Source organism: Terrapene carolina, unplaced genomic scaffold, assembly GCF_002925995.2.
Source record: "Terrapene carolina triunguis isolate 2854851 unplaced genomic scaffold, T_m_triunguis-2.0 Scaffold84, whole genome shotgun sequence".
In the NCBI taxonomy this organism is placed as follows: Eukaryota; Metazoa; Chordata; order Testudines; family Emydidae; genus Terrapene; species Terrapene triunguis.
Genome location: NW_020664435.1, coordinates 42,950,351 through 42,976,078, shown reverse-complemented (window position 1 = coordinate 42,976,078; position 25,728 = coordinate 42,950,351). Strand labels below are relative to the sequence as shown.

General features: G+C 41.6%; 1 protein-coding gene across 1 annotated transcript in view; it reads right to left on the bottom strand.

Moving 5' to 3' along the window:
• MYO3A (myosin IIIA) overlaps positions 1 to 25,728 on the bottom strand; it is a 187,696-nt gene that overhangs the window by 96,157 nt on the left and 65,811 nt on the right. Inside the window, exons 5-8 of the mRNA XM_024208648.1 lie at positions 16,928 to 17,004; positions 13,902 to 14,047; positions 12,177 to 12,242; positions 9,537 to 9,692 (exon numbers count right to left, since the gene is read on the bottom strand). Coding sequence (XP_024064416.1) covers positions 9,537 to 9,692; positions 12,177 to 12,242; positions 13,902 to 14,047; positions 16,928 to 17,004 — 445 coding nt within the window. The remainder of the gene's footprint in view (positions 1 to 9,536; positions 9,693 to 12,176; positions 12,243 to 13,901; positions 14,048 to 16,927; positions 17,005 to 25,728) is intronic.

Below are 25,728 nucleotides of genomic sequence, written 5' to 3'. Positions count from 1 at the left end.
TTGGGAGAGAGCCCACATTGAGTGAGGTGCTGTATAAACACGGAAGTACTAGACACAGTCCTTTTCCCAAATGTGTACAGTCTAAACAGATTTTTTTGGACTATATGGGAAAAGATTGTACAAAGGACAGAATATTTCAAAACTTCCCTTTCTTATGAGCATGACTAAACTGTTAATTTAGTAATCCTAAGAGGTTATTTTTTATTTTTAAATTGAACAAACAAATGGAAATCTACACACCATTGCAGAAATAATGAAGAAAAGCCATAAATTAATGGATCTCATACATGGGAGAAATGGCACATTGAGGAAACTGGAATGGGACCCATCAACACATTAATGAGGGAGTCAACAGAGGATGCAAGGATCAGGATTCAGATTGGGTATACGAGCCAAAAGAGAGCAGGGAAGATCAATGAATGCAAATTCAGGAGCGTAACAGCAGAGGATTACAGACGGAATGGAGTTTAAATGACTAAGAGGGCAACAGCAGCAAAGGTCCATGAACTGGATCAGATCTCATCTCACTTTTTCATACACCTCGGAGAAAGGTAGAATAAAAATTGATTCTAGGGTGCCTCAGCTGCGAAGCAGAGATAAAATGGAGACTGTCCTCTGTGAGCTCGCGTCAGTAATCATCTCCATTCCAGAGAAGCGAGAGGAGGCCCTTTCATTCACTCTGATGCTGAGGTGCACACCAGGAGACAGGAACCTACTGGGCAGCTCACCCAAAGATGGAAGAGTGGGGCGTGGCCAGCCGGTGCAGTGAAGTATAGGGGGTTGCCTGGCCCCATGACAGAGGTGTGGGAAGTCAGGCACCATAATGTTAAAGGGGAGTCCCAATACCTGGGGGAAGCTTGGAGGAGATCCTGGGATGGAGGTAAGCAAATTGTACTATGCTGGGTCTGTGCAACTTCATAGATCTGGGCTCAGGTTCTGACAAATCTTTTCACACAGCTTAGTTAGAAGCATTTGGGCAACCTGAACTCCTAACATGCACAGGCTTCAACCCAAACTCTTAACATGCCTAAGGCAGAAGGAACGGTTATATCCAGGAACCGGTCTAGCGTAGTGTCTAGCAGAGTGCATTGGTGCTTGTACACAGCTGCTTGTAAATCCCTGGAGATGGCACTTTATACAGTCTCTCCAGGCTATTCAGCATTCAAGTCACAAACTCACTCTGCATGCGTGTATACATTTCATTTAGCATTACACTGAAGTTCAATTGAGCATAATGACTATTTTCTGAGGGCGAGCGTGCGAGCAGCCCTGGTGCTGGCACAAGGGCTAGTGGAGAGGCAAGCAGCTTTTCCACCTTGTGCAGCAGCCAGCCACAACTACAGCATTTGCACGCTCTCCAGCACAAGGGCGGGAGGTGAATGCCCTCCACAGCTGAGAAATTCTGCCTGTTTCTTCACCAGCTAGTTTAGTGGCTTGTGAAATTAAGTCTATTAATTCTGAGATAATGGACACAAACTGAGCCATCAGTGAAAATCACCATATACTTAACTGAAACATACAGAGTACTCCATGCTTCGAGCCAGACTGCACCAGTAAAAGCACAGCCCTGCGTTGAAGTCAGTGCTCTAGGGGGTAACTCCAGGAAACACGAGCATCCTGGGGAGCACAAGATTTATGCCACTCCTTTGGAGGCTGGGGTATAATAAAAGTCCAATCTGTTTTTCCTACTGATATTCAGAACCCTGTAGGCTATCATCAAACTGTCAATCAGCCGCATGGGAAAGCCATGAGTTTCCCGAGTCCTTTGTAACTGTCCTGTCACCACATCACGGTACAAAATGGCCCATGATTTTTTAGCTGCATTTAAAACACTCTAAAGCTGAAAACATGTAAGAATAATGGCATGCAGCACCCAGATGATAGATCTGAAGATGTAACTACACTTCTCATAGAACGGATATTTTCTGCAATACATTCCCCTTCTGCTTGGAGACTCTTGTGTAGTAATAATTGCCCTAGTCATACATGCTCTGCTATTATAATATTATGAAGACAGTTTTGGTTTTGTGTGTCATGTTATATTGAATATGATGTGAAAATATTAAAACTTAATTATAATGCTCATCATTCCAATGTCTGCTGATGCTTGACTTTGTTTTCTTGACTATCTACATGATGTTATTGCATCCAGGGGCAAAATCTGTAATTAATAATAGTAATAACCACAACAATAATAATAAAATAAAAAAGGTTTCATGTAAATACCCTATAATATACTACACTTGTGTTTATATACCTCCAACATTCTTTACAGATTCAAATACAGAAAGTGCTTTATTTTCAGCAAAACATAATTTGCCCTATTAAATCGGTACATTTGAAGCCGCGTACTTTGTGCAACTACATGAAGGTCATTTTGTTCTTTAGAATACATATCTGACATCACTGTGGTTTTGATGAAGACTGCAAATGCACACATGAAGAAAATATGGAGCAACTGACAGTATTTTATTAAACTACATAAAGTTCTATTTTTTTCCATTGCCCAAGGAGCACCCAAAGCAAAACCTTATGTCAATTCACGTTTTCCATTTCTGGCGTAACTATTACTCACTGCATGTTGCTGGGGTTTTAAAAAAAATCTTACTGAATACTGGAAAGCGTGATGTGCCCCTGGATTTGTGTCCAGCACCGTATTTCATTCACCCTAGGAGGTTAGCAGATGAATTGCTGTAGGAAAGAGAAAAATCCCCCCACTCACAGAGAATTTTATGTCCCTCCCCCTCAACATTTTTATCTGACTTTCCTTTTGGAAAATTGGTCTTTATCCTTGCCGCTGTAATGGTGGTTAATTTATCCAAAAAAGGAAGAGGGAAATCCACAGATTCCCATGTGATCCTGTTTGGCTGACATCCTGAGAATTGTATAGCTTGTTAAGCCACATTATACTATTCATTTCCTATGTATACCAGAGAGACAGATTTGCAGAACACAAAATATTTTCCTGCTTTGCTGCCAAAGGGCACAGACATCCCTCAAGGGCAGTTATACAGTTTCACTTCCTCAAACTCCAACCGCCTCCCAGCCACATCAGCACTGAATTTTTGTTATCATCATGCACATAGACACAGGAACCTATAGTTATTTTGGTTCACAATGTTCAGTTCCGAATTCTTTGTTGTAGGCATTAAATCCCATAGCCATGTTCAACAAGCAACTGAAGAAACTAAAGGCCAGAAACATCAACCGAGTATGGAGAAGAAAAGGAGTCAAGGCAGCATTGTTGCGCTTCATTCCCCCACCCTGTCTACAAGATTGAATGAAAATAAAATGAGGCCACTGGAGGCTTTTTTTAAAAAAAACCTGTCTGAATGTATTTAAGTGATTTCTGATGGTTCCAAAAACAGTGTACAAATAGGGTGATTCTTTATGCCCTATTGAACTTCTCCATCATTTGTGAGGTAGTGAAACATAAACAAAATAAAATATCTTAGGTAGTGTGGAAAACTCAAACCCAAGCAAAGAATTTTAAAAGACTAAAAAAAGCCTGGCATTAACATAAGGTATGAAGAAGACATTAAAATAGTAAAAATACATTTTTCCAAAGGTATTAACACTTGTAGGCCTCTGAGCAACTAACAAATTATAACTAAAAGCAAAATGTAATAACAGGCAGCATAAACATTGAAACCACTGGGGCTTCTATTTTTCTGACTTAACACAGGGGGCCACATAATGCAAATGGAAAAAGACAACCATATAGGCAATATTAATGCACATTCCTCTTACTTTCCAGTCCTGCTCTGCAACACAGCACTACAAATGGCACAGTGGGTTCTTCTCTTTATTGTTCTCAGGACTTGGTCATGCTTTGTATGCACAGCCCCACATTAGGAGTGGTGGTGGAAAGCTCCAGGAGCTTGTGGTGCAAGGAGTGAGTGGAACCCAAGTGGAAGGAGTGGTGGGCATATTGGTGATGCTACTGGTGAGGAGTGGTTGGAGTAGATTCCTCCCAGAGCTCCTTGACATGCAGGAGAAACATCTTTGTAGTTTAATAAACATCCTGCTTCTACTTGCCTTCCAGGCATGCACTATTCTCTCTCGCAGTGCCCTGGGTCTGTTCCACAGGCAGGGGTGGAAGGAGACAGGGACCACAGTCCTGCCTCCTATGGAGAAATGTGTGTCCTAGGAGTGCATGGAGGGAACCTAATGATGGCCATGCAGCGGGGGTGGGGAGGTTGAGAGACTCTTTGAGCTGTCCTGAAACCCACACAAAGGTCAGTCACAACCTGCAAGAACCCTGAGGTAACCAGTTTGGTAGCACAGTGAGACTGTAAAGCCATCCTGAGTAGCACAAAGGGTTGAGAATCTGGCCATGTGCGGTTTGGACATACAGATTCCTACAACAGCAGCATGACTGTCTTCATATTGAAGGCCAATATTACACAGGAAGAGAGTGCTGAAAACCCACCTATCCATTACAAAACTCCATACCCACTATCCAAGTGACCTGTAATAAACTTTGGTATTTTCCTATACTTCAAAGAGGACAGAGGAGAACCATATTGCTGCAGTTACTGGGAGTCATAATACTGTGTTGTTAATAACGCTTACCAGAGCAGTTCCTTTTATTTATTTCATAAAACACGCCCAGTAGAAAGTTCTTGGGACATGAACAAATATAGAGCAAGGAAATAAACGCGCTATCCAATGTCAACTAAATCCAACCTCTTCAGCACCTGTTCACTTCACCTTTGGGAAAGGATTGAGTATACAGGTATACTTTCTATCAAAGGCTCCCATTACCACATTATCTCAGCGCAATCTTTAGTGCAGTTATCCTGACAACACTTCAGTGAGGTAGAGACAGGAGCATCCCTGGGGGGTGCAGTGTGGTGCCCAGGACATTAGAAACTCAGGGCCTATCTGCTGGGGGTGTGTGTGTGTGCTCCCCCTGGCTCTGCCCAGGTCCCGCCCCAACTCCACCCAAGGCCCCACCCCCACCCGACTTCTTCTCACCCCTGCCCCCTCCCTGCCTCTTCCCTGCCCCCAAGCACGCTGCACCCTTGCTCCTCTCCCCTCACTGCAGGGCCCCCCCAAAGCGCAGGGCCTGGGGTGGTCTCCCCAATTTGCTGTACCCTAGGGATGGTCCTGGGTAGAGAAGTACCATTTTCCCCATGGGGAACTGAGGCTCAGAGAGGCTAAGTGACTTCCGAAGGAAACACAGATAGTCTGTAGCATAGCAAGGAATTGAGCCTGGGTCTCTCAAATGCCAGGCTAGTTCCTGACCCGCTTGGTCATCCTCCCTCCCATACCCAGAAGCTCAACAAACATGGGATTTGTTCAGCCAGCAAGGGGAGTGAATGCCAGAGTTGAGGACCCTCCACACTCTAGGTTGCCAAAGGTCAAATCTAGGGGTTGTTAGCAGTTGTACCACAGCTGATCCCAACTGCCACGACAGCTGTAATGTACTCTCTGTAGCTGCCATTGCTGAATAAATGGGCAGCCACATTCTGTACTAGCTGAAGCTTCTAAATGGTCTGAAGGGCAGCCCTTTAACAGCTTATCATTAGATTTCAGTGCAATCCTTTTGTGTTCAGTGTGAATTTTGATTTTGACAGAAAAAATGTGAGCAACAATGACGGGCCCAAGCCTGCTTTCCTTGCACATCCAAAATGCTCAGGGAAGTCATTGTGAAGATCAAGAAAGGATCTAGTCAAAGAATAAATGATGACATTAGCTTCACTGCAAGTTCTGGGTGTGAAGGGAACCATTTATTGGACACCATGTATATAACTAACTCTGAAGTGAGTCACGATTTCCAAGAATTGCTTGTTGTACTAATTGTTGCACATTTCTGCAGAGATTATAACAGTAAATGTGAAAGCAGTCAAGATTAAGACAGCTGAACAACCAAAGATAAAAGCATTACAAGCATGACAGTCAGACATAAAAGCTGCAGTTAGAAGGCCATTTCAAAGGCAGCACCTTCTGCTTCACAGTATAGCTACAAGCCCTTAAAACACACATTTTCTGTGAAAAACATATTTTTCTCATTTAGCCTTTCAGAAGTATTCTTTCAGAATAGCCATTGTGTACACCTTACAGTGTTGATTTCTAATATATTAAGTTGGGTAGTGATTTCATTTTTTACTCCTATTATGTGACTGCAGGAATGTAGCTATACAATTTAAAATGTGAGTTTATTCATTAAAATCATTGTAAAATTCCTTATGATTATATCTCGATCTGCTGCAGCAAACCAAAATAATCCACATCACAACACACTGTCTTGCTTCCTGGTATTGTATTGGAGCATGCAGCACCAGCAAAGAATTTTAACAATGTTTACTGTACCTGACAGGTCATGCTCAGGACAAAGACAATGCCTTTGAACCTGCTGAAGACCAAGGCCTTGATCCTGCAAGCTAGTCCACCAATATGGAATCCCAGTGACTTCTGACTGGACTCTGTGTGGGTGCAGGGTGCACCTGCATGGAGCTCCTTTGCAGGACTGGGGCCCAAATGTGTATTATTGTCCATTTAAAATAAGGGGAAAAAGTCTAAAATAAGAAAACCTCTCTTTGCTTTTAGTACTATAGCTTACAGAGTTCATTTACTAATTTGACATTTTTCACCTCTTTTGAGATTTAGATGGGCTGCAAGTGAAAAGGATGGCATTGTACTAAAGGGGTGACTGACAAACATCAAAAGCCTTCTTTAAGATGTTCCCATTTTTGTGACTGCAATGAGGAAATTTACATGAAAATGTGCGTATGTGTATGCAGGTATTCGTGTGCACCCCCTTGATAAATTCATAAATTGTAGAGCCAAATGATAAATAACAGTCATGTGATGAAGACTGTTAGCATGCAACTTTGACTGCCTAACCTGCCCTCTGCCTTCTAATCAGTCTCCCTATAACTCACACTAACACTCCAAAGCCTTGACTGTCAAGCAGCTTCAAACAAGCTGCCATTCTGAAATATCAATCTGCTAGAGAAATGTTTCCTCATTCACTCACCAAATGTAGAATTTTACACTCAAATGGCCCCAGCCTGAGATCCAAGATGGGCCAAATTCAGTCATAGATCAGTGACAGATTTTCTAAATATAAAAATGTTATGGCTTTAAGGCAAGGTATCTTGCAGCATCAAAGGGCTAGAAACTTGAGCTTTCCATGATGGGGAGGTGTGATATAAAGGTGTAATTGGCACTTCATTGGGATAATCTGAAAAACATACTCATGGCTTCACAACTTGCAAGTAATGGGGACAACCCAATTTTATCCTGATAAAACCTATATACCGCAATATGCTACAGACCCGATCCAAAGCTTAACAAAATCAATGGAAAGACTCCTAGAGACTGCAGTGGGCTTTGAACGGAGCCCTCTAACTCTAACATATCCTATGATGCTTGCACCCATCAAAATACCTATATTAGATGCTACACAATATAGTTAATATTGCTAAAAATAGAAGCTTGCCAAGTCTGCATTCAGAATACACCTATATAAGCCCAACACAATACAATCAAACAGATTAGTCGTTCCAATTTCAGCCAACTACATACTCTCCTGGTCCATTAACACAATTGCACTGGTGCAAGTACAGTGCATGAACAAGACGTATGTCTACAAGCATGAGTCTAATTCAGCACTTACTGTATTTATTATTACTTCAGCTCTGGTTTACCATTTTGTCCTTTCATATTTAACATTTGCTGGAGGATTGCCTTCCTGTAGGAGTACACATATCATAAGATTTGCCTTCTATTACATTTATTGAAAATCCCTTGTTTTAACATCTGCTATTATCACTGTACAAGCAATAAAAGTAATGATTACTTTCCAATAATTGGAACTGTAACAAAAGATACTCATAAATTCAAGTATGTCACTAGAAGAAATTAGAATTCCAAAACTGTAAATAAAGTTAATGTAGGTCAGCGTTTATTATATTCTCATTGCCCTGTAACAAGATTGTGCAGGCCTCTTTTTAATTCCATAATGTATGCCTCTTAGTTAACATCTTCAGTGCCTTAGCACATAGGTCCCCATCCTGTAATCAGATCCACATCTACTGACTTTTGACCTGAGGATCCTAAATGGTATCAATGGAATTCCACATGAGTGCGAGGTCCACCACATGGATCAGATTGCAAGATCAAGGTAATAGATTTTCATTCAATGAACAGTGTGTGTGTCTGTGCCATCATTACTTATTTTACACTGGATTTTGTAAATTAATACATTCTTTAAAATTAGCTCTCTCAGTTGGGCCGTTTTCCTTCAATTTTAATGGTAAGTATTGACATAAGTTAATTTATTTCAATTCCAAATCTTTCCTGGTTATCAGAATAGATGGCAGATCTGTGGCATTCAGATTGTGTCAATCCGGCATATAATTGAAATGTGGACCAACTGCAATTGTTTTTTGTTTTTGTTTTTTTACTGAAAAGCCAGAAGAGAGAAACAACTAATCATCCACACACATTTCCAGATCATTTTTAGACAGCATTAATCTAAGAACACTTAAAAGACTGCAAATGCTTTAGAAATATATTTATCGTCATCATCTTCGAAAGGTAAATGGCAAAGCAAAAAATTTCCCAAGATCTGAACTGAAGACTGCAATCTATATTAAGTTTGTGTAAATATAAATAGGAGGAAACGTGGCAGATTTTAATAAGATTTCTCTGTGCAGCTCATATGGGGAAAATGTGACACTGTGAATTGATAATGTCAAAAAAGTCTTTTAGATTTCATGTTCCATTAAAAAAAAATCTATTATCCCTTACCTTGAAGCACAGGAGAAAAGCAAGAAAAATACATCAATACGAATCATATAGTGCCTTTCACAGCCAGTACATTACTTTGGTGAAGTTGTTGTTTAAAAAAATTGCAACACTGAGCCAAACCATCTTCAGAATTTTATATAAAAGCAGTAAGATCTTGGTGTTCGATGGTGCAGAATTTATATTACTAAATGCCATTAGAAGAAAGAAAATACCCTCCCTGCTCAGAAAGACAGAAAAAAGTCTTTTTAGCAATAAAATATTTTCTTTATTTGCAAGTTAAAGGCCTGATTCTGCCATCCTTACTCATGTTGAGTAGTACCTGACTCCACAAGTAACCGTATTAATTACAGTGTAAGTGCCAGTGTGAAAGAGGATATGTCTACATTGCAATAGGGGAGAGGGTGTTGCAGCACATGTAGACATACCCAAGCTAGCTTTACTCTAACTAGCTTGGGTGCCAATAGCAGAGAAACTATGGCAGCATGGGCTTTAGTGCAGACTGCACAAGCCTGCCTGGGACCCTGCGTAATTACTCAGGGAGCTAGCCCACGCTAAAGCTTCACTGCTATCAGTACACAAGCTAGCTAGATTAACGCTACCTCAAATATGACTATCTGTGCTGTAACTGACCCCCTCTCCCCAACTGCAGTGCAGACATTCCCTGAATGGTGCAGAATTGAACCTTCAGTGTTAACTGATTTTAAATGGTAAAAGTTTCAACGGCCTCCAAATTATTCTTTTATTCCATGCAGAAAAGGAAATAATTCAGGTACCTTGCCTTTTCAATGACTCCCATTTGTTGATGAACATCAATAAATTCCATAAGCTGCTTCTGTAATGCTTTCTCCTTGCCCTCAATTTGCTTAATGAAGTTATGCTGCAAAAGATCGAATATTGTCGGGCGCTTCTCGTAATCTTTAGTCAAGCACCTGCATTGGCAGAAAAAGCAGGTGATCGAACACAGAGCTGTACGTTGTTAAGCAGCAAAGTGTAATTTTGAATTCATTCATGCCTAAGTCACATACCTACAGGACTGTCTCATTAAAGTATGCACATCTTAATCACACCAGCCATAAACAGACATACAGAAGTTATGATAGAATTTGGGATCAAAAGATGTTAAATCGCTGTATTTTAAATCAGAAATATCAGGCAGCTTAAAGAAACTGCTGGAAAAACAGAAAGCCGTTAGTTCTAATTTCATTGTAGCTTCTCAATAGGACACTCAAATTGACACTAGGTATGTAAACTGAGAATGTATATGTTGGTTACCTCTGGGTTAAAAAAAAAAAAAGCATGTGATTTTTAGGAACGTTTAGATCCCGGCTGTGAGCTTGGGCCCATCGCTAGTGCTGACTTAAATGCCCAAATACAGGTTAAAGATGTAATTTTTAGGTGCCTATTCTTGAAAATTGGATTCCCCATACATTATAAATAGAATTTATGTTCTAAATAGCAGATTCTAAGGGAAAGAATATACTGTACTGTTCACCACTCTCTTTACAAAGCTTTCAAAAGTGACTTCAGATGCAACAGAACCAGTGTGGTTCCCCTAGGGAGAGGAGGGAACCATTTGTGAAGCTTCACAGTCCCGTTCTAGATATGCTCCCTGCACATCCTTATGTAGCAAGGCTAGGAGTTAGGGCCAGCTGGAAGAGAAATGGGAATGGTGTCAATGGGACTGCTGCTATGCAGAGCCACCAGCTACTGTCCCTGCAAAGAAGGGCCACAGAGCGAGAGGGGCTACTCCCAGCTTAACAGAGCCACACGGCCACGCCCCAATGGGAGACTGTCATAGGTCAAAGGTTTTAGCCCTTAATGGATTCCTTTTCAGGGTCACTAGAACTTTGAGAAATATTTTACTTTAAAATTGTAGGCAACTGTCCATTTATGGGACAAACCCCGAAATCTTGAAACTGTATTTAAAACAATTATTATAGATAAGGGTCACAGGACCTTTCACACCTAAATCACTGGTTCAAAATCCTGACCCTATTGCCTTCAAGTCTCCCATTGATTTCAGTGGGGCCAGAATTTCACGCCAGGCCTTTTGTAGATGATAATTTATTACTGCATCACTCTTTGGTGGCCTATGTGAAATAAGTTTGTGGTCTGAGTCCAGTTACTTCAGGATATACCCCAAAGCAGCATGTCAATTTGCACCTGTATTGGAGAGAGGGTGGGAGGAGAGGAAGCTTAAAAGAAATTTACAAATCATTAGTTTGTACACATCAACTACAAAGTCATAAGAAAGGTTTACATTTATGGGGTAGATCCTCAGCTGGTGAAAACTGGTGAAGCTCTGTTGACATCATCTGAACTGTGCCAATATGCTCTTCATAATCCTTTTATTTTTTAATTATTTGTTGTTGGTTTTTTTTTTTTTTTTTTTTACAGAAATTTGCTTAATAAAAAGTGTGTTAATATGGCATAGCGATCTGGCTAATTAAGAAGCGATATAAGCCCAGGATAGGCATTCCTTGCTAGATAGTTACATAAGTTAGGATCCTGCTCCATCAGAGCTGGTCAGGAAATGGTTTTTCCCATCCTGTGAAAATTTCTGAGATTTAAAAATTCTCCTACAGGTTTTTGTATATTGCCATTCCTAATATCTGACTTTAATATACAAAAACCTGTAGGAGAACACTTCAACCTCCCTGGACACACAATAGCAGATTTAAAGGTAGCCATCCTGCAGCAAAAAAACTTCAGGACCAGACTCCAAAGAGAAACTGCTGAACTTCAGTTCATTTGCAAATTTGACACCATCAGCTCAGGATTAAACAAAGACTGTGAATGGCTAGCCAACTACAAAAGCAGTTTCTCCTCCCTTGGTTTTCACACCTCAACGGCTAGAAGAGGGCCTCATCCTCTTGAACTGACCTCGTTATCTCCAGACTGAATCTTGCCTGCATATTTATACCTGCCTCTGGAAATTTCCACCACATGCGTCTGACGAAGTGGGTATTCACCCACGAAAGCTTATGCTCCAATACGTCTCTTAGTCTATAAGGTGCCACAGGACTCTTTGTTGGTTTTTACAGATCCAGACTAACACGGCTACCCCTCTGATACTTGACATTGATACCAAATTCACGCTGATTCGTGTTAATAACATATTTTAGAAACAGTAGTCAGACTGATATTGGAATTGTCACCTGAAGCCTGAGTTTGCAGGAAGCTTAATATAAAACCATATTGCTTATATATTTACAAATAAAAAGAGGAATTTATACAAAGCAAGTTTACTATAATAAATAATGCGGGGGAACAAGGGAGAAATATATTTGTAGTGACAGATTTCCACACAGAATACAAAGATGTAATATTTCAACTACATTTATGCACACATCTTATGTACACATCTTATTTGGTCGAAAGGGTCTCAATTAATGGTCTCAATTCTTACTCACTTGTTAATAAAGTCATTGAACTGCGATGACCACAGCTCCGGTTGGCGTAATGTTGGAGGTGGATTTCTGCGAAGGTCAGTATTACGATAAGTTAATATGTACACACTTGACAAAAACAACAGAAGAAGGCAGGCTGAGTAATGAGTTTTAGGAGGGCTATTGAAAAAAATATTGATTTCCACTGGTTAAAGGAGCATTGTGTAGACAATATAATACTTCATTAACCTCCTATTTTACATAACTAACAAAGCATCAAAAAAATCTACCAAATATAACCAAGAATTGCTGTCATTTTTCAAGCATATTGATAAAAGCAAATGAACCTAATGACCTATTATTCCCTATTTGTATATCGTGACAGGACCCTTCTTTCTTTCAAAGCATGAGGCAATTGATTTTTTCTTTTAAAATCAGGAGTTCTTTAAGGAATTCTATCTTAAATTTCACAAAAAGCCTCATTGCATTAACCAGCCCGTTAACAAAGTATCAAAATTAATGAACACTCTTATTATCTATTTGTGATTCACTAAGGCACCAAATGACAGCAAAAGGATTACATTCAGACCTGGTATAAATGGGTACCATTGCTTTGCCTTCCATGGAATTGCATCTGCTTACTGTAGGTTTGAAATTGGCTCAAAATATTTTGAATTTGTCTTTTTCCTTTGAAATAAAGTGGACATTTTCCACTTGACATACCCAGTAATGCAAAAAGAAATCATTTAAAAATGAGGCTGTTTTTCAAAACAGTGCTACATCCACTAGGCAATGCTGCCTTTCTTTTGGTAGGAGGAATTTGTAGGCTTCACAAATCAAAGGGCAAATCTGGTAAACTTTGCTAACCCTAACAATGGCTCTCTTCTCTCAGCCGCGAAATTCTAAATCTGTGCAACTTTAATGGCAATGTCAAAGAAACAAGTGCCAACTAGCACGTCACTAAGAGGATGTACCACCCTCTTTTCCTTAGGCTCCCATCTCAACGTGTTGCTCCATGTCAGTATAACAAAAATAGAGTTTGAAGTGGGCTTGGATTTTACAGTCACTCAAGAGGAGGAGGGCGGAGGTTGCCCAATATCTTTGGTTCTTTGAGATGGAAGTTCCTCAGAATACTGTGTGAGGACAAAGCATTGTGGGTTCTTCAGTCTTAAAGCTCAAAGAAAGCATTTCAGAAGGAGCGCTGGCTGCATGCAGCGTGTGTGGACAGCAGAGTTGAAACAGGCAGTAGGTGCGCTTGGGGGAGGGTGGGAAAATGTACGTTTGTGACCAGGGGAACATTATTCCACTGCAGTGGGTATGATGGAACCTCGCAAGACATTTGATTAGAGAAGTTAACTACATGTTGTCCTGACCTGTTTGTAGGAATCAGACTTGACATTCCAAGCTCAGATCACTGTTTGTAGCAGCACACAAAGGACTTGACTGAATTCTGCACCCCTTCAGCGTAGGGCAGCAGAACTATCCCCGCAGATGAAATGCATGCTGAATTCTGTCCAAGGTGGATGCAGTGCCCAGAATCAGCCCTGCACTTCTGGAGACTTGTATATGCTTGAGGCAGAGTGCAGGGCTGATTGTGGGACTGCGTGCTTCTGCACTGCTCCCTGGGCAGAATTAGTTCTTAATATTCAGTTGTTAGATATAAAGGTGCCCAAGTTTGGTAGGAGGGAGTACGAGAAAGTGCTGGGGATTAGACTAATACTGTGAGAAATAAGGGTATGAAGACATTACCTTGGTATTTTGAAAAGTGCTCTCATAGGATGCAAGTCAGCAAGAGGTGGATCTCCATCTCCTAGCTCTATGGCAGTGATACCCAGTGACCATGCATCGCATCTGGCATCATATGAGCTGTCCAGCTGCTGCTCACATGCAATGACCTGTGAGAGGAATACAGTTTTTAGGTTCATATTGTTCATTTATGAAAATGTTCATAAGGATCTACACTGAAAAGCACAGCAATTTGAACAGCCATATGGTGAGAAGCTCACTGCGATAAACTAGAAATCTATTGAAAAGTAAGCATTTAAATTACATTTAGCATATTCAAGTCTCCTGCTGGTGCCTGTCATATTGCAGAAAAGCAGTGCTGAAATCAGAGAGAGCAAACTGGTGATTACATCCTACCCCTGCTTCTCAATTCTGCTATAGGAGTGTTTGGGGAGGGGGGAGCTCCTACCGACCTATGTATACACCACACCACATTGTTGCCTGAGTATTAAAGGAGTGTACCAGCACATAACATGTAGTCCAATGTGGCTCTGCCTTCTGGCCCCACCATCCCCACATGGAACGGCAGTGACAGGGACCTCCTCCCCACTAGAGACATAGGTGCAGTAGTATGCGGCCCTTTCTGCTGCCCTCTTTGCAGGATTCCCCTCTGGAGCAGCAGAGAGGACAGCCAGGGTCCCCTCTTCCCCTCACAGAGCCCAGGGCAGCAAGATTCCCTCAGAACCTATACTCTGGTTGCTGGGATACCTGCTTGGGTGGGTTGGTGGGTGGACTGGGTCCACTGTACTATTCTCTCCTTGTCGTGCACAGAGTCCTCTGCTCAGGTGATATTGGCAGAGCCACCTAAAGCAATGGATCTTGGAATTAACATCCCACTGAGAAGACAGTGGCAAGTCAGACCTCTCAGAACTCTTGTTTCAAACAGTCTGCAGACTCAGGCAGATAGTGCATTGGTTTTCTTCATAACTGTGAGGGCCAGAAATTTCCTTTAAAAAAAAAAGATAGCTGAAGTGACACCTGGAGCTGAGCTCCTAAGAATGGGCATATCTCATCTATGTCTTAGTCCAGGCTTTACTTCCTCCAATTTCTGTACTGCAGAAAAAAGACATACTTTCAGTCTCTGGTGAGATGGCAGTCTAGTGAGAGAGGGTCTAAAGCAGCTTCCCTCTTTCTTTATTTATTGGATTTTTTTTAAAAAAAGTGACTTTCATAACACCTATGGATGCATATACAATACATTTGACAAAAGAATATAAAATATGTTGCCCACATTCAATAGAACTTAAAGACTACCCCAGAATTTTGTAACAATACAGCCCCCACTACTCCTGTCTTGGGCATATTGGTTTATCAACAGAAGAACTGCACTGCATAAACACTATAAACATCTTGTTTAATATTAATAAACATGTAGTGCCCCATGCTTCCCTCTGCATCTGCACACAGAGCCTGAACCTGCAGAAGAGCAGAATTCTGCCTTTTGCAGCATTCATCTCCTTCACCCGACTCCATGGAAACCTCTCCACAGAATCCTGCTCTGTAGAGTTGGAGGAAACAGAGCAGAAGCCAGTTGGGCTCCTTCAGATTTTCCTGCCTGAAGCTCATGAGGGAAAGCGGTGGAAGCCAAAGGTTTATTAAAGTACACTGTTTTCCCTCTGCACTCTGGAACCTCTTTTTAAGGAGGGTCCTAGGCAGCTGCAATAAGGAGAATCCCTGGAAGCCATATTTGCTGCAGGAAGCATGCTTAAAATGGCAGAGCTGTGGCAAGGGGTGTCTGTATGGATGACTCTTGCCTCCTGAAAATGCCAAAATCCATGCAGATGTCAGGTGATCTGAGGGATAAGGGGGTGGAACCCCAGTCTTCTTCTGTAGAGGGGAAGCAAACCATGTCCTACACCAGAGAGAAGAACTTGGAGGAAACTCAGTAAGGTCAAACTTGTGAAGTTTCCGCTCCCTTGTGTGAGTTATTCCTGGGGGGAGGGAGGGATAATGGCACTGTACAGTTCTTCCTCTGCTATGAAACCAGCATCAAAGAAGAAATTTGGTTTACAGTCTCCACTGGACACCCATTCTGCCAGTTTCACAGAGAGAGAATTTCTCAACAAGATGGCCGCCATTAGCGGCATATTCAAAAATGCCACTTTTAATTAAAAACTTTATTTTCGAATTCATTTCAGCTAATTCACAGTGACAGATGAGTCGGGAAATTTCAGCTAATTAGCTACTGGGCTGAACAAACAAAGTACAGTTTTTTCCCCTATAAATAGTACAATTGCATATATTATAAAACATTTTTATTTTCTTGCAAACAATGTATTGCTGCATATGCTTATTTAACAAACTTAATTTGTCCTATTGGAGTTTATAATATCTATTTGTATACTTACTCTAGATATAAAAAGCAATCAAAATTACGACTAAGCTTCAAATATATATAATACATTTTTACTTATTCACACAAATCTTTTGTTGTTGTTGTCTACTCATGAAGAACGTGCTGTATTAAAAGCCTCCTGAGCAGTGAGATACACAAATAAAATACATAAAATCAAGAAAGTAACCTCCTGTTTAGTTCCATTCTGCTGTGAAATCTACAATACTCAAACAGGATCACACTGTTCTCAGTCGCTGACTTTAAAAATAGTCTTGCTGGACTGTCATTTAAAATGAGAGGATTGAAGTCACAATATAACCGTGGGCTCTTTCTACCCCTAGAAAGAAACTGATTTCAAAACATACTTTCTCCTCCAAAGAATTTCAACAAGTGATCTATGCAGCTCCTCTTGCTCTAACCACACAGTATTCAATTAAATACATTTGAATTAACATTGCATAAAAGTAAAACAGCTAAAAGAAAATACAAGCATTTTAAGACTACAGGGTAAAAAGCTTTTACAATTGACATTTCCATTCAGTTTGCTAAAACTACTAAAATAAAAGGGAAGAGACAGAGAAGCAGAGAGACAGACAAAAGCAATCTGGAATAAATGTATATTTTCAAATGTAGAATATCAGGGTTGGAATCTAACCTCTGGAGCCATCCAAAAAGGGGTGCCCACAGACGTGTTCCGACGGAGATGAGTGCTGGTCAGCTGAGCAGACACACCTAAAGGAATAAAGGGAAGCTATATTCAGAGTGGTGGTTACTTTTGTTTAAAGTCCATCTGGACTGTGCCATAATCATCTCGTCCTGGGAATAAGGATGTTAAGGCTTTTTCCTTTCAAAAGCTCAATCATATCTTTCCAGTTGCCTTTAAAAGAGTACTAATGTCTCAGTCCTTCTGCGAAGTGTTGAACATCCTCAACTTCCAGTTATTTCAATGGGAGCAGCATTTAGCCCTAAATGAGGCATTTATGAGTAATCTGACATCATTTTAATGACTAATTATAGTATTTTGATGTTCTTTTTAGGAGGAAGAAACCACAAGTATTACTTGGAGAAGTAGAACTTTTTTTTAAAATATGCTGCACCCTTTAATGCATGTTATTTCTTTTAGAGCTACAATATTGACACTGGTACATCTTTGTTTTATGATTTATTTATTTATTTCAATATCAATATCATAAAAGAGATATATCCCGGGGTTCTGAACTGCCCCACCATCATTGAAAATGTAAACCCTAACCATAGAAACAACAACAACAAGTAAGCAGTCGTAGGATAAGAGGGAAGTCCTTTCATGGATCAGTAACAGGTTAAAAGATAGGAAACAAAGGGCAAGAATAAACAGTCAGTTTACACAGTGCAGAGAGGTAATTTCAGGGTACCCCAAAATTTGTCCTGGGACCAGCGCTGTTCAACATATTCATAAATGAGCTGGATACAGAGGTAAACAGCGAGGTGGCAAAGTTGGCCGACAATACAAAATTACTCAAAATAGGTAAGCTCAAAACTGACTGTGACGAGTTAGAAAGGAATCTCACAAAACTGGGTTGTTGCCCTGGGTGACTCGGCAACAAAATGGCAGATGAAATTCAAAGTTGATAAGTGCAAAGTATTGAACATTGGAAAACATAATCCCAACTATAAAAATGATGGGGTCTAAATTAGTTGTTACTACTCAAGAAAGATCTTGGAGTCAATGTGAATAGTTCTCTGAAAACATCTGCTCAATGTGCAGCAGCAGTCAAAAAGCTAACAGAATGCTGGGAACCATGAGGAAAGGGATATATAAGAAGTCAGAAAATATCATAATTCAACTATATAAATCCATGGTTTGCTTACACCTTGAATACTGCAGTTCTGGTCACCCCTTCTCACAAAAGATATATTCGATTTGAAAAAAGTAAAGAGAAGGGCAGCAAAAATGACTAGGGGTATGGAACAACTTCCATATGAGGAGAGATTAAAAGACTGGGATTGTTTTGCTTAGAAAAGAGACATCTAAGTGGGGATATGATAGAGGTCTATAAAATCATGAATGGTGTGGAGAAAGTAAATAAGGAAGGGTTATTTACTCCTTCACATAACACAATAATCAGGACTCAACCAATGAGATTAATAGGCAGCAAGTTTAAAACAAACAAAAGGAAGTACTTCTTCATACACTGCACAGTCAACTTGACGGAATCTGTTGCTAGGGTATGTTGCGAAGGTCAAAAGTATATTTGGGTTCAAAAAGGAATTAGACAAGTTCCTGGATGATAGGTAGGCTATTAGCCAAGATGGTCTGGAATGCATTCCATGCTCTGGGTGTACCTAAAACTCTGACTGCCAAAAGATGGGAAGGATGACAGGAGATGGCTCACTCGATAACTGCCCTGTTCTGTTCATTCCCTCTGAAACATCTGGCACTGGCCACTGTATGAAGACAGTTACTGGGCAAGATGGACCATTGGCCATTCTTAAGCTCTTAACAAAACAAAAACAGTTAATCAGTAAGACATTTTTACAAAACCTAAATCTCCACATGCTGTGTCCAGCCCCAAATCTCCCACTCCCAAATGCCTGTTAAAAATGGACTTGCAGCATGAACTGAAGATCAGCAAATCCAGGCTACTTCACACCAAGGTATGGGGAGTGAACTGCAAAGTCACAGACCCTTCACGGGGTCTGATCAAGAGTCCATTGAAGTCAAGTATCTTCCAGTTGACTACAATGGATTTTGCATCAGGACCATGGAGAATGTCCTGTCATAGATCATAGAATCATAGAAGATTAGGGTTGGAAGAGCAGCTTCCTCTCATACAAAAGAAGGGAACTCTAGATTGAGTGCCTCCACTAATCACAACAGAAGCAATATCACCTAGTGGGGAGAGGTAGTCTATAAGGTAGGCAGATCCAAAGCCATTTAGGGCTTTAGAAGTCAAAACCAATACCTTAAGTTCCACCCAGAAACCAATAGGTGCAGATCCTGAAGTGTTGGTGTCATGTCTGGTGATTGTGCACTTAACAAGCGGGCTGCCACATTTTGCACTTGCTTCAGCTTCTGAACATATTTAAAGGACACTATTCTCCAGACTACAGGTGACAAAGGCATGGTAACAAGGTCCACATTCAGGAGCAGAGTCTGCGAATTCCTGGACAGACAGAGCTGGAAAAATCTGACCAGGTGACTGATAATCAATGTCTAATAGCAGTATGGAACCTAACCAGAACTCCCACATTGTGAACTTTGATAATAAATGATTAATGCTTATCCTCAGTCAGAAGGGGACAGACCCTCTGGTTACTTCCTTCAACCAGCCATAATCCCCTGAGGCTCAGCTAGATTGAACGGCAACCAAACTCATTTTCATCCAGGGCCCAATCTTGCCTAGCCACCAAGAAAGATGCTTAATCACATGCACTGGGCTGGAAAAGATGTAGCGATAAAGATGGATATCCTCAGCGCATCTCTCTTCATGAACTCTCCTAAAGGCCTCAGATACACATTGAATAAAAGGGGTGACAGCACAGAACCTTGGTAGTAACCCCTGAGAGCATTCTCGGGGCACAGGAGCAAGAATGCCATTGTGTGTGTACCCAGGACAGAACCCCAACTGGCAAGGGTAAATTAAGTCAGAAGCATCAAGATATTGTGAGAGTTCTCTCACCACAATTGTTTCCATAATCTTAACCCAAACTGGAATATCAGATACTGGTCAATCAATAATGGATAGACTGTCAGTGTCTGGGGATGGCTCTTTGAACAGAGGCTGAACACGTTTCTTTTCAACTATTAGCATCCCACCATCCCCAGTGAAGGCATCGGCAATCTCCATCAGCAATGAACTCAGTATTTCCCAATGGCCTTAACTGACCATGAAGGAAAATGGATCCAAAGCGCAGGTCATGGTATTAAATTCTCCTGAAACATCCAGAACTTCAGTGAATAAGACTGACCAAAGCAAGCAGAGATAACGTAGCTTTTGTTCTTTCCAGATATTGCCAGTTCTGAATCCACTTCATTTTATCCACAAGAAAACGTGCAGTTTTCTCATAATGGGAGCAATTCACATCAGCAAGTGAGTGGAAATAGGCTGGATTAATCAGGCTGTCCATTACCCAGCGCAAATCCTCAGGTTGAGACTTTGAAGATGCTATGGTGGAGGGAAAGACACTTGAGAGGAGATTATCTGGTTTTTACTTTGAATGCATGTACTCAACTCTGATTCACAGCACAACTATACTTGTCCATCATCTAAAAGTCACTTTGCATAGCTACTAAAAATAAGGTTGCATTAAAGCTCCTGTTTGGCAAATCAGCCTGTTATTTAAAAAGAAACATTCAAAATCATACATTTGTAGTTGCCTCTCTCTGTATTTTGCTATGTGAGATAACGAGTGAAATCTGCCCTTTCTCCATAGCTGTAGAGGCCCAATAAGGAGCAGAGCCATTATGGTTCATTTGCCTAGTGGTGAGCAGGATGTGGGGAGCCTTAACATGGCCTCCACATCCTTTGCACACCGTGGAGATCTGCTGCACAGTGGCTTCATTCCTGCTGCTACTGAAGGGAGTCCGGGAGCCAGGCTCTGGCCCATAGATCTATGGCTACATGAAGCCTCCAGCAAAACACACTGCAGAGAGGTTGTGCAGCAACCACAGATGCTACTACAGCCCTAAAGCTGTTTTAGTGCCCATACAGCGACTGTGCTGCCTTAGGATTAGGGAGGAGGAGGAGGTTTCTGTCCCTTTGCTAACCACCATGGAACCCCCCTGTGCCAAGCTCTTTTACTCAGGCTTGGCACAGGGACCAGGATTTGGACCTAAATGCAAAAGAAAGGCAGTAACTGAGATTTGATATTATTCCAGTGTCAGATTTTATAAATAATCGTAACTTTCTGCATAGATAAGGAGCTAACATAAAAGAAATGTTAAATATGCAAAACTGCTCAGTCTAAGTCTAGTTTCTTCTCACTGAAGTGTAATAATTAAGCAAATCCTAGTTATTTATTCTTAACTTCCATAAAAAGCTGATTTAATTTGAATTGTTCATCACTGTTTTCTTTAGGCTGATTTTTTTAGACCCTTTTGCTCTTGGCACTAACCTGGCATTTCAGATTACAGAGTGTACGTCTTATGACAAATGATATTTCTTTGGGCTCTTTCTGCATGTAGGGGAAAGATGATGTCATGCCACACTTGGCAACATTTCTTCCAGCACTTCAGCAACTAATCAAGCATAAACCCAGCCAGCTCTTTTTAACTTGTACATTTTCTAACAATAACATTTTAGGGTTTTTTCTTTACTACTGCTGTAATGAAAAAAATGGACCAAGTATCTTCCGAAGGAAATCTAAAAATCCACTGCCAACACATTTTTCATACAATGCAAAAGTGAAAAATCTTATGAAGATGAACAATTTGATAAATAAATGCACGAGTTATGCAAATACACGGACTCTCTCTCACACACACATATATAGAAAGGAAGGCACTACACTTAGTGATAAGAAAAATAGATATTATGGGTGTGTTCAGAAAAAGATCAGGCATGTTTCTTGCCTATTATGTCTGGTAACTCTAGGCACTGGCTTACTCATGAAAAGTGGATATTTTTGCATAGTACCCTCAGACAGCAGGTATCATACAAGCTGCACATTGCAAGCATTAGCAGAGAAGAAGTACCTGAGAACTAGAGCTACTCAGTTATGATCTTGGACTTAAATTAAGTAAGAAAATAGTAGTGCAACAATGAGTCCTTTATTAATTAGTATTATTAAATATTTATATACTGTGATAGCCCCCCAGCCCTGAGTCAGAGATTGGAGGTACATTACGATAGGCACTTCACACATAACAAAAATGTGGTCCTTGCACCAAAGAGCTTACAATCTAAATATATGACAATGGGCAAGTGTAGTGAGGCGGTGTGGTTCCACGCCACCCTGGAGAGAGACGAGTTCCTCTGGACACCAGAGTGGGCGGAGCCAGGGAGCTCTGAGCCCAGGGCCGGCCCACAACATTTTGGCACCTAAGGCGGGGAGCTCAAAAGACTCCCCCATGCCTCTTCGCTTGGGCCAAAACTTTGAAAGGTCTCAATTCTGCCTTCTTCCTGTTTTACTCCTCTCATGGTACTGCTCTGCTACCTACCCCAATAAAGGAGAACTAACAACTTAAAATGCCTTGTTCAAAAATTTTAAGTAATACTTAACTTTCAGATGCCTGAACAGCAAATGTAACTTTTCTTGTCTGCATAGTAAACACTGGCATTTTTATCAGTTTGAATAATCAAAGTGGTGCTTTCCGTGCCTTCTTGGTTGCAAAGACTTAAACTGCTTCCTGCTGAAGGTCCACAGTCTGGGCCAGCTTATGCTCTATTGAGATGGTTGCAAGGCCGACCAGCCTCTCCTATCTCATTGTGGAGCGTAGATGTGTTTTTATTAACTTCAGCTTGGAGAAGCTGCAGTCTCCACTGGCAACTGTTACAGGAAGTGTTAGAAGTATGCGCAGAGCAATAAAAGCATTTGGAAAGAGGGTGGTCATCTTATTTGTGCACATATGTTCCAGAACAGCCTTTGGAGTTGATCCTGCTGAAATATATCTTGAAAGGGCTTTCAGTTCATCACCTAAATCACTTGCATCAATATCACGCATGTCATCATGTGTCAACACTGTCTCTAGTGCCCTGCATTGCTGATGTAGGTCTTCTTCGGGTATAGTGAGGAGTTTTGGAATATCATACAACATCCCAAATATACTGCTGTGCTCCTTGAACTGCATGAAATGTTCTTCAACTGACTGTATTGCACAATCTAGCACCTGGTTAAAGAATGCAACTTTGAATTGTTGTTTGGGGTCTCTTATGGGATTATCCCGTGCCTCGTAATCAAAATGTCTTCTTCTTCAGTGACTCTTGTATTCTTGAATGGATGGGAAAATAGTTTCAGTGTGATGTTCCTCTGCCAACTTCTGTGCACTCTTCAGAATGTTTTGAAATCTCACATCTGACTGGTAAGACTGTAGGTATGACTTTGTTTTGACCAGTTGTTCCATTGCTCCAGATATATCAAGGTCAACACCTTGGAGTCTCTTGCTTACAACATTTATGTCAAACAGTATGTCATGCCACAACACTAAGCCACACAGAAATTTGAAGTTATGTATGTTTCTGGTGATTCCATTTCCCTCTGCCACTGTTCTCCCAAGAACAGTTCCTGTCATAGCATTATCCTCCATAATGGCAACTATGGCATCATCTATCTTCCCAATTTGGTGTTTGATAGGCTTTATCGCCTCCATTCGACTTTCCCATCGTGTGGCACTCAGTGGTTTCAGTGTCAGAGAGGATGTTCCCAGAAGTTGCTTCAAAATTTGCCATCGATGAGTTGAAGCAGAGAAAAATACATAGATGCTTTGAATTACATGTCAGCTATCGCAATTCCCGTATCTTCCAGCTTTTTAAGAAGCACATTTGTCATACCAGCTCCTGTAGTATCATCAATGTCAATAAATTCTAGAAAATGCTCTCTGACAGTCACCATTGCAAGGACATTTTCACTAGGTTCTGTTGTTGTTAGAAAACGCACCATTAAGCTCATTTGTTCAGTCTGGCTGATGTCAGCTGTGCAGTCCAGAATAACAGAGTAATATCTTGCTGACTTCAGATCTGCCACAATCTTCTGTTTGACTTTTGTTGCCAATAACTGTATGATCTCATTTTGAATTGTTTTTCCAAGGCAGTGGTGTGTGTACATTTCTTGGGTGGTGACTCTTCTTAGATGCTCCTGGAGTACAGCATCAAACTCAGCCATCAGCTCCACAATTTTAAGGAAGTTTCCATTGTTTGGCACATCCAGCTGATCTGAAGTGCCACGCAGTGCTAGGTTTTGGGTGGGTAGCAAGCATTTTCACAATGCCAATCAGCCTTCTCAGAACATTTTACCAGTAAAGAGACACTGATGCAATCTTCTCTTGATGCTGTTCATCTATGGTGGACTTTAACCTTAGTCTCATCTCAAGCTCTTTCCACCTACGGAATGCTCTCTGGTGATTTGCTGCCTTCTCAAGGCATGCCAGATTTATAGCCAGATTTTTCCAGTCTTTTGTTCCTGTAGAACTCAATGTGGCTGGAACATTGGACTGGAAGAGTCTGCAACAAAAACAGTATGCAGCATTCTGGGTTTTTGAGTACATAAGCCATGGCCTCTCCACTTTGTCACCATTGGGGATTTCACGCCAGTAATGCGTTGGATGGAAACTTCTATTTTCATTGTCTTTGGGGAACATGAAGTTTTTCACTTGCTGTGTCCCATGCAGTACAAGGAAGTCCCGCAGGCTATTGCTCAAGTGAGTCCACAGTCCTGGATCATCTAGACTTAAGGAACTAACCTCAGCAGCAGCTGTTTCTTGTGCCTCCATCACATTCTTCTCTGGTCTACACTTTTCTTCAGGAATATGCATGGTTACAGCCATTTGAGATGCAGATATGGATGCTGCAGTAGCTGCCGGGTCACCTGCACTCTGACTAACTGGAAGATCAGGCACCTCCTCACCACTCACACCCTCACTGGGGCCGGAAGGCTCACCGTGAACATTTGTGTCTATGTATCTCAGGAGAGCTCCTTCCTGCTTAGATAGAAAAGCTTCCTTTGATTTCTTGCTTTTTCTGAATGCTGCCCCAGAGGGGCGTTTTCTTCTTTCACTCATGACTGCTGTTCTGTGCCAGATATAGTGGCTCTCAACACTCAGCTGAAGGGGACAAATAACCAGGCTGGTAGCAGGGCCTGAGTGAGGGAAGATATCAGTGACTTAAGGGCCTAACTGTCTCCTACTACTTCAGTTGACTGCCTGTTCTCCTCAAGTGGGTTCAGGGAAGCAGCAGGAAACAGGAAGCTCCCTGAGAAGCTGGTGTTAATCAGTCCAGGCTCCTGGAGGTGCTAGAGAGGTACATAAGAGGCTGCTCCTCCTCCTCTCTCTCCCTGCAGCTCCTGCTGCTTTCTGCTATTCCCTCTCACCTTTTCTCTTGCCTGCCTGCCTGTTATGTCTCTTGTGCCCTCCTTCCTCCAGCACAGCACTCCACCATCTCTGTGCATCTAGAGCAGAGAGAATACATATGCACCAGCAGCAGACACAATTTTCTACACTCTGGGTCCTAGTGGCGCCCCCCCACAGTCTGGCACCTGAGGTGGCCGCCTCAGTTTGACTCATGGTAAGGCCAGCCCTCTCTGAGCTCGCCCCCCAGAGGGTCAGGCGTTGCCCCGGAAGTACAAAGGCCCGACCTCAGAGCTCACTGAGAGAGCAGCTGCCAGGGAGGCCAGATGCCTCTGGCCTAGCTAGTGATTGGGAAACCCAGCGGCCTGCAGTAAACCCGAGGACTGGCCTGACCTGTCCCGTGCCAGCTACCCGGAGGAGATGCCAAGCCTGCCCCGCGCCAGCTACCGTAGGAGATGCCGAGCCTGCCCCGC